The 12,603-nt window shown below is 44.3% G+C and overlaps 1 protein-coding gene across 1 annotated transcript in view; it reads left to right on the top strand.

The window, feature by feature from the left end:
* The window catches only part of LOC147463040 (ankyrin repeat protein SKIP35-like), a 47,492-nt gene extending 37,340 nt beyond the window's left edge, over positions 1–10,152 (top strand). The window contains exon 3 of the mRNA XM_086486737.1: positions 9,015–10,152. Within this exon, the coding sequence (XP_086342863.1) occupies positions 9,015–9,818 (804 nt within the window). The 3' untranslated portion in view covers positions 9,819–10,152. The remainder of the gene's footprint in view (positions 1–9,014) is intronic.
* The last annotated feature ends 2,451 nt before the right edge of the window (positions 10,153–12,603 follow it).

Genomic DNA, 12,603 nt, shown 5'->3' with positions numbered 1-12,603 from the left:
TTTCTGAGACAAAATATCTGCCACCACATTCTTCTGTCCCTCACATGGACAATCTGGAAGTGGAACTGTGACAAGAGGTTCGCCCACCGCATCTGCTTTTCCGAAAGCTGCTTCTGTGACAAGAAGTAGCGCAAACTCTGATGGTCTGTAAAGACAGTAAAATCCGCTCCGAGTAGGTAATGCCGCCACTGAGTAAGAGCGTGGATAACCGCCAAAAGCTCTTTCTCATAGATCTGTGCTGTCATCTCCGGCCTAGAGAACAAACGGCTCTCGTAAGCTATGACATGGCCTTGTTGCATCAAGACCGCACCCAGACTATGACCACAAGCATCACAATATACTTCAAATGACTTCTGCAAGTCCGACAAAGTCAAAATAGGTCCCGTAGTCAATTTCTCTTTCAATATCCGAAAGGTAGTCACCTCTGTGGGTCCCCAAGGTACTCCTTTCTGTGTCAAGGTATGCGAAGGGGAAGCAACCTCTGCAAACTTTCGTATGAACCGCCTGTAGTACGAACACAGTCCCAAGAAGCTTCTAGCTTCATGGACATTCCTCAAATCGGGCCAATCACGGATAGTCTCTATCTTGGCCGGGTCCATTTGCACTCCTGCTGTGCTGACACATGTCCCAAAAAGTGTATCTCTGGTAGGAAAAATTCACTTTTCTTTGCATTAATCACTAATGTGTGATCTCGTAATGCCTGAAAGACTAGAAGCAGATGATCTCTGTGTTCTGCCTCATTCTTGGAGAAAACAATGATGTCGTCAAAGAAAGTGCCAGCAAATAGCCTGTACTCTCGAAAAATCCTGTCCATCATCCGGTTAAATGTCGCAGGAGCATTGGTTAAGCCAAAAGGCATCACCAAAAACTCAAGTAACCCTAAAGTCGTCCGAAAAGCAGTCTTGTAGACATCTCCTGGCGCTATCCTGATCTGATGATATCCACTCTTCAAGTCAATCCTGCTAAAGCACGAGGATCCTTGTAACTTGTCGAGTATATCATCGATCCTAGGAATCGGAAATTTGTTCTTGATGGTGATTTTGTTGAGAGTGCTATAATCGATGCACATTCTCCAAGATCCGTCTTTCTTCAAAACCAACAACACTGGAGAGCAATACGGTGAAGTACTAGGCTGGACAAGACCCTTTTCCAAGAGGTCTTTCACTTGGTTCATAATCTCTTCATTCTGTGCTCGGCTCACACGATAAGGTGGCCGATTCGGTGGCGTGCTTCCAGGTATCAGATCAATGGTTTGATCTTCAGGCCCTCTGAAAAGCAATCGACAAGAGTTAGGAGAAAAATCTTGGCGTTCTTTTGATCAGGTCAAAACATATTCAACCTTTATCCATCGTTCAGTTCTCTTCCAAAAGAATGAGTAAGAAACTGAAGTTCATCAAGTACAATCTCTAAGCCCTTCATTTATCAAAGTTGCTTTCTCGGCTCGGTAGTCAACCACGGCGTAGTTCTTGTGGTACCAAGGGATCCCGAGTAGAACGTCACTCGCGTGCCCTGAACACCCCTATCATTGCAAACAAAGTTTGCCAATGCTGGGTGTAATGGCAACATCCCATTCGGGTGCCAGTCGAACTACCTCCGCCTGTGGCTCTAGTCTGTCGGGTGTAATTCCAAATCGAGCCGCCAATTCCAAGTGAAAAGAAGTTGGCCTTGGCTCCTTCAAAAAGAGCTTCTTGATCCTTCACTTTGCCCCAAAAGCGGCAAAGTTTGTACTTTCATTCATTAGATTCGGTGCAGGTCCCACGCCATGTGGTACCAGTTTTGCTGTTCTATCTGCCTTTTTTGCCACATTCCTCAGCTGCTCTCGAACTCTCAGACGTGTGGTCATCTTTATCATTCTGTTCTTTCTGTGCCTTTTTAGGGCACTTCGCGGAGATATGTCCATGTTCCTCGCATCCAAAGCACTTCTCCTCTCAGATGAAGCGAGCTCTCTCCTCAGGAGTAAGCTTGGGTCGTGCATCATTTTTCTCTGGGTTGCTCTTTTTCTTTCTACTTTCATTCCCAGAAGTCTGTTCGGCTCGTTGTGTCATGGCCTCATCTGTGGGGTAGGTCAGACTGAGAGAGTGAATGGCAAAGCCCCGCTTCGCATGACTCATCAACTCCTGAATAGAAGTTGACTGCTGTTCCAACCAGTGATCTCGGATCTCTGTAGGTAGACCCAAGGTAAACCGCTCAATCTGTTCTCTGAACGAGATCTTCTTGAATGAAGAGGCGGGTAGAAAAGAGCTCCAGAATCTTTCACAATAAGCATTGATTGTATCTTTCTTGGTCATCCGAAGATGGTTCCAAGCAGCTCGTACATCTCGTTCATATTCTTGCGTCAACCAAGAAGAAATAAAAAGCTTCTTAAATTTCAGCCATTTAACTGGCGCAGTCTTGTTTAAAAGAAGCGTGGACCACCAAGTATGAGCATTCCCCTTAAGGTAAGAGGTAGCTCTCCGAATCTTGGAGTGCTCTGAATAGCGTCCTCCCGCGAAAGCAATGTCAAACTGCTGTATAAAAGACAAAGCCTTCGAAGCATCTGAGTATCCTGAAAAAGTATCAAACTTTTACATCTTCGAGAAAGTCATACTGGTTGGCTTTGTAAAAATTCTTCTTGTTCGCATAAAACTTTCCGTCATCGGAATCTGAGCTGTCTGTAGACGAGTCCTCAGTAGAACTGTCAGTCTCTGGGCGAGATGTAGCCTTCTTTGCCTATTTCTTGCCCTTTCCGAAGCTTTGTTTCTTGCTTCGCTTTTTACCTTTTCTGTCTTCTTCGCTCGAATCCGAGGAGCTAGAAGAACTATCAGAAGAAGAAGAAGAAGAACTGGGTACTCCTTCAAATCGAACACGCTTCTTCTGTTTCTTTGCCTTGTCAAAAGTCGATTGACGACCCAAATATCCCGGGAAGTCAGTACCTTTCTTCTGCTTTTTGCCGCGCTTTTTGTCTTTCTTTTGCACGTCGAAAAGCTGAGCAATCCGTGCATCAACCACGTTCTCCAGTTCCTTCTCTGTATATTTCTTGGAGGCAGAAGGTTTCTTGAGAGCGGGTTTCGGGAGTGGTGTTGTGGTTCTCTGCCACTCCATCTGTACCTCTTCCAAAGAGGTCTGGTTCATATATTTTGCCATCTTCGGATCCTTGGCAAAATTGAGCATCATCTTTGTTGCATCGCCAATCAATTGACAACGCTCCATCTCTCTTTGCTCCGCCTGAGTAGGCCGAAGCGGGCCATACTCTTTGCCTGAATCTTCGTTGTGATCCCAGCCCGCATCTCCAGATGCAGAGGGAGTTGATTGATCATTGCCTGAAGCCATAGGTGTCGCGGAAAAAAATTTCGGGGATCGGATTTCCCGTAGAAGAGAAATTGGCTGTGCTCTGATACCACTGTAACAGACTTGGACACTCCAAGTCAAGAATCAACCGCGACAGCACCAAATAACCACTTCAAAACAATTCACAGATCACAATAGATTTGCACTGGCTCGGCGGAGTTCCGTGCCTAGAGATATTGGCCCCAAAGACTGGTGCCCCTTTCGGTATTTCTTTTTGTATTAATCAATTCAAAGTACAAGAGAGTGGGTCGGGATTCACTCTCAGACTTTGCGTCCAGATGCTCTGAGAAGTGAGGCCCTCACCACTAATTTAAAGGTTACAAGGGATGCCCAAAAGCAGAGCCCCAAAAGCTTTTAAAATAAAAAGCATCAGTTCTCTCTCTTATAGAGAGTCTTTTCTCTTTTTTTATAAAAAAAAGCAAAATTCGCGTCGCTGATCATTTCAATTTTTTTAAAAAATAAAATTTATAGCCTCCGCGATTTTTGAAAATTAGGGTTTTTGGCAGAAATTAGGGTTTGCAAGAATTTTAAGGTTTCTGCTGTCCTCCACGTCATCACTTTGTGACACCCATCATTGACATGAGGCTCTTCACCTCTTGGTCCACCTCATTTGAATCTTTGAAGCCGGTCACTCTCACGTGTAGAGCTCGTACCCTTCTTTGTTGTTCCTCTTTAAGTGTCTTGTTGATGATGTTGGGTGTAGTCGGAATGTCCTTGCCCTTCCCCTTCTTGACAACTTAAATCCACTTTTCAACCTCTTCCACCTTCTTTTGCGTATTGGAGAGAACCTCCACCCATGAGGTCTTCTTTTCTCCTTCCTCCTTTATTTCTTTGACTTGTGCTCGTATACTATTCAGCTCATCTATCATTGATGGCGGAATTTCTCCATCTTCAAGGCATCCTCTGTCTTTAGTTTTGGTGAGTTCCTTCCGAAGGGTTGAGATGCTACCTTTTAGAGCTTGAATTTCAGCCCGGAACTCTTTGGGCTCTAGTTCCCTCGCCTGTTCCTCCCTCTTTTTCCATTCAAGAAGTGAATTCTTCTCTTTCTTCCACTCATCCATGTACTCATTCATGTGAGCTTTGCATTCTTTCAACTCTCTTTCAATGGCTGTCATCCTCTTGCTTGTGACCATGTAGTGCGCCGCCATCTTTCTTGCCTATTTGTTTCACTTCCTGAGAGAGAGAGAGAGAGAGAGAGAGAGAGAGAGAGAGAGAGAGAGAGAGAGAGAGAGAGAGAGAGAGAGAGAGAGAGAGAGAGAGAGAGAGAGAGAGAGAGAGAGAGATGGGCCATCAGCTTTTGTACGGATCTGGTTAGAGGTAGGTTTGCTTGATGTGGATTTCATTAGCATTGAGTTCGGTATACGCAGGGGAGTTGCCACCCGAATGCTAGAGTTTGAGGATACTCTTCCTTCTTTCTTCCACTCATCCATGTACTCATCGATGGGAGCTTTGCATTCTTTCAACTCTCTTTCAATGGTTGTCATCCTCTTGCTTGTGACCATGTAGTGCGCCGCCATCTTTCTTGCCTATTTGTTTCACTTCCACACACACACACACACACACACACAGAGAGAGAGAGAGAGAGAGAGAGAGAGAGAGAGAGAGAGAGAGAGAGAGAGAGATGGGCCATCAGCTTTTGAACGGATCTGGTTAGAGGCAGGTTTGCTTGATGTGGATCTCATTAGCATTGAGTTCGGTATACGCAGGGGAGTTGCCACTCGAATGCTAGAGTTTGCGGATACTCTTCCTTCGAATTGGCGGTAGGCTATCCTGGGTGACTCGGGTCTGCCCATGCATGAGGGTTGGTGGGCTTTTTTTGATGATGACATGCATCCACGCTTGGTGCGCAGAGGAACTCTTGTCTTCTCACTTGCAGACCACGGACATAGTAGAGGGCACGTGCGCCTGACATTTCAGGGCTCTTCTCCTTTGGATGACAGCCTGATTTGCATTATGAGCCAGTTCGATTGGTAGGTGCGTTTGGCCAGCGCTTATGTGTAGACCCTGTGTTTTCTTCAGAGGAGGCAGCGTTATAGAGATTGTGGATTTAGGAAGGTTTGCCACTAGCACAGCTTGTCTGGAATCTGGGAGAGTGGATGTGGCCGGGACATTTTGCAAAGGAGACGATGTCATTTTTGAGTACAGCGTGCGCATTGGCAGATATCATTTTTCGCCACCAGACTGTCCGTCATTAGCCACGCCAGCTACAACATTGGTTGGAGAAGCTCTCCATGCATTCATGTATCAGTATTGGTCATGCATTTGAGCCTTCACGTTAGTGGTCGTTTTTCGTATTTCCTCTGGATGCTAGCGCATGCAGGTTTCCCGGTTGGGACCTGGGTTGCTCGGGCAGGACATGATCTTGCTTGTTAGTGTTGTTCGACAGAGGTGGGCGAGACGCTCCACCATTGTTTTTGGCTCTGCCCACATGCACTATGTATAGCGTGCTGTATGCTGCCTTTTTTGTAGACTTGGGATTTAGAAGGGTTTTGTGACGTGGGGGGCCGTCACCTTGCTTTTGCGACATCCATGATCCGGGCTCAGATACCATGTATGAAGTATCTTCCACAGATCCAATAGTTTTCCTAACAGCCTTGGGATACAGATGGGGCACACTAGACATGGTGCCTGCTTTAGGACATGATTTGACATACAGCTTTGTGATATTCTATTCGCTACGATATGCAACATAGTATTGTGGATTATATGGAAGGCTCGCTGTGCTCAGGTTTTGGGTGGTCATCCTTCCCATGTGATCACTACTTTGGCTACAGTTTGGTGTGAGCTTTTGCATACCTTGTGCAGCCAATGGGATTCTTTAGCTGGCCTCTCTAGGGTAGCAGAGAGGAGACGACATCAGTTTCTTCGACTAAGGGCGCTACTATAGTTCTTTTTAGTATGGATAGAGGCACGATCACTTGGCATTATGCCCCTCCACGGTGGTTTATTCATCATTCTTCTTAGTTTCCACTTTGATGTACATATAGCCTTGCCTTTGATCATCCACAGTTTGTACTTCTTCTAGCAAACCAGCTCTCTTGAGCATCTCGAGAAGTATCTATGTACTCAGTATATAGCAGTTGTTCTTTGAGAGAGAGAGAGAGAGAGAGAGAGAGAGAGAGAGAGAGAGAGAGAGAGAGAATGGAGAAGGTGGTCGTCATCCTTGTCTGCGGCTTGCTCTTAGATCCACTCCAATGTTTGGCTTGCTTGGGTGACACTTGCATTGCAACGCATGCTCAGAGCATTAGTGTAAGGTGCAATGGAAGTGAATGTTGAACTTTGCTAAAGATGAGTGCTCTGAACTGTGCTCAAGGGTTCCTTTTGCTTATAGAAGGGAGAGCCTTTTGTTTCTTTAGTGAGAGAGTAAAAATGATCACAAACAAAGTGGATAAACACTGTGAATGAAGGTGCTGAGACTGAGAGATATAGAGAGAAGAATACGACACCAGAAAAGTTGTCAAACCCTCCTCCAAGGGCCCCTCTCTCGATGGCGAGAGAAGTCTATGCTATTGATTGCACAAATCTGAGACAAGGTGCTGATGCAAGTTTTTGACGCAATGATGCAATGAGGATCTAGGTTGGAGACGAGGGCGGCGGTGACGAGGACGACAGCTGGCTGAAAATGCTAATTTCCTCTGGGCTGGATCGCTGCTTTGTCTACTGAAAACGCTGGACAGCAGGGGCTGAAAACGCTGTTTTTGACCTGCTGAAAACGCTGGATTGTTTGCTACAAAACGCTGATGTGGCTGGACAGAAAACGCTGATGCTTGCTTGCTGAAAACGCTGTCTACTGCAGGCTGAAAACGATACGTTGGATCTGCTGAAAACGCTGGTGTAAAGCTTGTTGAAAAACGCCAGTGTTGGTGAAGGTTCTTGCTTGAGAAGGGAGGTTAGAGAGCCTGCTGCAAGTGTTTGCCTGTGCTCTCCTTTCTTCTTCTTCTTCCACTAAGTGACTTCCAGTTTCCTTTTATATTAACTTAGCAAAATTGCGCTACCTTGTGGTCACTTATTAATAATAAGTAAAAAATGGCTAAAATAGGGAAAACGGGTTCTATGCCCTGTAAAATGCTCATGATGGCTATTGACTGTAATGTTGACGATCATGCTGTGTGCAACAAGAGGATATGCAACTAATTTAAGTGCCTGGACATTCACGGTCTGTGAACAGACTCACAAAGGTGCCAGAACACTTGTTAAGACGACATGAATCTTGGACTTGAAGTAGCTTGTCCACATGCACATAGGGTTAGATGTGCACGCGACAATTAGGTTGCATCGAATACCTCTTTCGTGTAGTGTAGAGGACACCACCGTGAAGGATTCCGCAATCATGTCTCATCCAAGTTCGAAGCAAACCTTGCAAGCAAAGGGCCTTGTATCGAGTCGCGATTGTCGCTCTTCGAGGAGGTGCAGATTTTGCTCAATCCGGCGAATCTCCGGTCGAGGTTGATGGGCTGGTTTGCCTTTCTTCCAGACCTTTTAGTTTACTTTGTTTTCAGCTCGATTTCCCTTGCTCTAGTTATGAGAGTGTGTGTGTTTGCGTATGCGTCAGTCTGTGTGTTGGGTCGGGTGTTTGGTTTACGAAAGCTTTGATGTCCTCGTGCTTTGTAAAGTGACTTTTGGATGGGGGGGTGTGGGTGCGTGGGTGTGGGTGAAGTCTTTTTCAGAGTGTGTTTTTTGTTTAAGGTTTTTAACCTTGACGTTCAATTTTTCTACAGTTCGCCATGTGGCAAGCGGTACTCAGTTTTGCAGTTTCCCGACTAATGCCTTCGGGCCGCTTTGTAATTAGAGATGTACTTGCCCTTTGAATTGGCACCATTTGGGTGTTCTGAGAGTCTTTCAAGTGATAGAAATCAGCCCCTTTCTTTATATATGGAAAAGGTTGGCTAGCCTAGTACCCCCAAGTGAAAAACTCAGCAAATGATACAACAAAGGACATATTTATGAGGTCGTGGTGTTTGAGAATTGGGCAAATACCTTTGTCAAGTACCAGGACCAAAAATAAATCCCTCATCCTAAATAGAAGAAAATGGCCAGACAAGCTTGAGACAGACGTAGTGCTACCCTAACTGTGCTTGAGATCTACAGGTGGCCAACCCACGGTGGCCACCCCACAACCAAGGTTGAGTGCACGTGTGATGAGAAGCGTGTAAGCAGGAGGAAAAGCATTTGGAAGGGGAACATGGTACTCTTAACACGATTCATGTTCACGATCCATTGTAATGCTTAATGTTGTGGTTATGTACGCGAATCTTAGGAAACTAGTTTTGGTAGAAGTTGACGGTGAAGCAATGGTGAGAGATTTATACTGCAGTGTTGCACATTCAATTGTCAGAATGTCTCATGTTTTGTCTGATATGAGAGGGGATTTTGTCATTTGACTGGGCTTCTGTTTATAGATTTATCGAGGGTTAATTAGCTTGCTTGTCCCTCTCATTTATGTGACCCCTCGGAGGGGTTTCATTCTGTTCTCTTGTACAGAAATTTAAAGTTTTCTACATGTTCCTAATATACCAGCCAGTTTTTAGGTATGTTCATACCTAAGAGTCTTTGCTTCTCTTTGAAGATAAGGTTCCCTGTTTGATTCTTTTACTGATGTGGGTGCCATTTTGTTCCGGGCCAAAAATGTCATGCTTTTATTCATTGAAGTTTATTTCCTATTGTTTACGGATTTCTCTTTGTTGCAGATCGCACAAAGGAACGGGATAGAAGTTGATGTTGATCTCGCATTGGGGTTTGCTTCTCATTACTGCAAGATTGGTACAATGGAGTGTCTAGTGAATGATGGCAATGCAATTGCTTTTCTGGGCCCGTTGATGAGAGCCGCAGACAGAGGGTGTATGCAAGTTGTTAAATGGTTTGTGGAGAGAGGGTGCAGGGATATGGAGCTTTGTCTTGCATTGACGGCAGCTGCTTCAAGTAGCAGAATCGAAGTCGCTGACTACCTTTTGAAGCACATTCCTCTTCACGTGTTACGTTCGTTGAGCTTGGATATACTCAAGGCTGCGGGTGAACGAAGTGCCGGCTCTCTAAAAGGGATAGCATTTTTGCTGCAGGCAAATTTTCTTAATAATGCAGAGGCAACATATGCAGTTGCAGACAGCATGTCGAAGTTGGAGGATGAGTCCATCTCAGCCGAATTAAAAGCGTTTTTCAAGGCCGAATGGTCGGATGAGGCATTTCTATCAGGCCGAATGGTTGGAGAAGCTCACCATCTGAATATCATGAGAGCCATCAAGCGGGGCTCCTCTCCTCTTCACATCCAAGAGCTTCCTCTGCAACTACAGGTCACCATAGCCTATTTTCCATTGTACAAGGAGTGTGCTAGTAGCTGTGGCGCCTTACTTTCTCAGTGGCTTAGGGGCCAACTTGTGGAGGCTGCTTTGAAGCTGACTGGATACTCTCCGCAACAGATAGAGGACTTAGATAAAGATAAGCTCCTTGCTATCATTGAATCGAGGCTGCCCTCATTTCTCGTTCGTGGCCCTTAACGGCCTCTTTTTGGGTTGTGGTCCTACTCACGCTTGCAACGAGCGGGCAAGGTAAATATGCTCATTGAAGGGTGTATGTAGGTTTTGGCCGGATCCAACACGTGGAAGAGTTGCAAAATGAGTCATGACTCTACTTGAGGCTGACACAGCATAACTTCATTTGCCATCTTTATCTTGTGTATGCATATCTATATGCTTCTATTCCTACTTCAAAAAGACCGACATTTTTATGGAGCTTTTTCATTTGTGTAGGCACTGCAGTGAAACATTCAAACTCTGGATACAACTATGAGGTGTGTAGATTAAATGAGGCTAAAATGATTTAATAGCTCAAGAGGTAGGTGTCATGAAGAAGAAGAGTTCAGTTGATGGTTTGCTTTTAATGTATGCGCTAGTATGCCATGTAGAGTTGTTTACTTTAACCATGCGTCAGTGGTGCAGCACTGATATTTGCTTATTGCTCTCGAAGTGCATGAGACTTGTTCTGATGTGCTGTGCGTTGGATTGAGCGAAGACAACTTTTAACTTTTGTACCTCGGTGATTTGAGAGCAATGTCTTCTTGGAATGCTGCTCTGATGTACCCCTTGACATAGAGTCTAAGCTCTGCACAGCCACCTCCCTTAGCATTGCACTTCTTTGTTTGTCCAAGAGCACGAGTCTTCAGCTCATGAAAAAAGCCATGAACAGTGATGCCTTCTTAAAGATAATTGAAAGTGACGCGTGCGGTGATGCACTCAGGTAGCATGTTTGAAGGGTGTGCTAATTTTGCAGCTCTTGCTTCGTATATTGCAGAGCCCAGAGGAACTCTGAAGGTCCCACGGGGTAATGTATGGAGTGTACATTTGACTTCTGAATATTAACTAGGTACCATGCTGTTACAATTGAAAGTAATTCTCTTTCTCCATGTCATGTGGGCCAGCAGACAGAATAGGCAAGGCTCAATGCAACAGTGCATTCGGGAATCGTTGGGGTCTTATCAGATTGTGTCTCAGTCTAGCACAAATCTTCTAAAGATTAAAATATGTCTTATCTTTGTGGGACTTTATGCAAGTACAATACTGATATACATTTTTTCATGATCAAGACAAGCGATAAAGTGGTAAATTTATGTAACAAAGGACCAAAACCAAAGCAAATGAAATTTAAAACACAACCATTTATAGTGTTTGTTTTAACCAAACATCTTCTTTGCTCTTTATTCTTTTTCAGTGGCGAACATTTCTTACAGTGTTATATCTAGTTCTTAACACAAATGTAACTATGTCCTATATCGATATACAAGAGCCCTTACAAAAAAGAAACAAAGCCTACGCTTTTACAGTCGCTCACAAACACTCAATATGTTTTAAGTCACCAAAATATTGATATGGTGCGACCGAGCATATGCCCTATTGATCCTTGCACAACTTCACTCTCAATTTCAAAAATCCCACATCCTTTTAAAGTTTGCTAGGGATGAAGTCTTTATGGCTATTGTTGCGACTTGGTAAAGACAACAAAGCATCTGAACCAAAGTCGATGCTTGGAGGAATCAAAAAGTTAGTTCCTTGACCAAGTCTATATCTGACTTGAAAGAGATTAGCTTAATTCTCAGATTAAGAATACTCCACTAGGATTGAGATAAAACTGTCAATTAATTTCCGCTATCGAAACACTAATGGTTGGAAGTGGTGCACCAAGGGGGGGTGCTGAAATGTTGCAAACATGTAAGAGGACTGAATTGGCTAGAGTGGAGGTATCTAGCAAATTAAGCGTTTGGTGTTTGGATGGCTAGAACAGCTTGGGAAATCTTTGCAGTTAAGAACTCATCTGCGGAAATGTGGGAACACTACCCGCAGGGTTCACCTCTCGGGAAGTTTTCACCCCATTTTCAACAAGGGTGCTTTGTTCTTGGAGAGAGAGGTTTAGGAGCATGGTTAGCCTCCATGAATTTGTAAAAACTTGCAACAAGAAGAGCGAAGTTCAATCCAGAGATTAGGAAGCTTAACACAGTCAGTTAGACAAAGCAAAATGCTATGTGTATGTGAATTACAGAGTGAAGGAGTAACAGAGAAGGCTAGAAGTAGGTTTCTCTGAAATTGCAGTGCTGGTTTTTCAAGAAAAACGTGAAACATATGAAGAACGACGATTTTCTAAGAGGATTTTGGTGAAAGCTGCAATGTGAGCGTGCCACATCAAGAGGGAGTGCCTTACACAACAACTTGTCATGGAAGGATTCACGATTAGATTGCTAGTTGTGGGTTCTTGGAGAAATTTTCTGTGCTTTCGTTGATATGTATGCCAAATGTGGCGGCCTCGCAATAGCACAATCAGTTCTTGACGATCTTTCCATTTGGAATGTCGTCTTCTGGACCGTGGCAACTATAAGATATGCTCAACAAAGACAGGGTCAAGAAGCTTTATGCTATTTCCATTGGATGAAAATTGATGTCGTCATGCCCTCGTGATAGCACAAAGAGTTCTTGATGACCTTTCTATATGGGATGTCTTCTCCTAGAGCGTGTTGACTACAAGATATGCTGAACAATTATAGGGTCAGGAAGCTTTGTGCTTTTTTCATTGGATACGAATTGATGTAACATGGCCTGTGGCAAGTAAGCTCTGAGTTGTTTTCAACAGAGGTTAGGTAAAGGCATCACTTGCGGGTGCGGCTTTTAGGATTGTAGCATTGCACAAGATCTTAACACTAGACTGGTAACCTAACAGGCCATAAAAGTGTCCTTTCAGGGTTTTGGAAAAAATTCCAAAACCATAGTAGATCCACTCATTTTTGAAAATCCTTTC

Source organism: Adiantum capillus-veneris, chromosome 2 (assembly GCF_014529385.1).
Source record: "Adiantum capillus-veneris isolate H3 chromosome 2, ASM1452938v2, whole genome shotgun sequence".
Taxonomy (NCBI): Eukaryota; Viridiplantae; Streptophyta; class Polypodiopsida; order Polypodiales; family Pteridaceae; genus Adiantum; species Adiantum capillus-veneris.
Note: the sequence above shows the minus strand (reverse complement) of the source record. Positions and strands in the feature narration are given on the sequence as shown.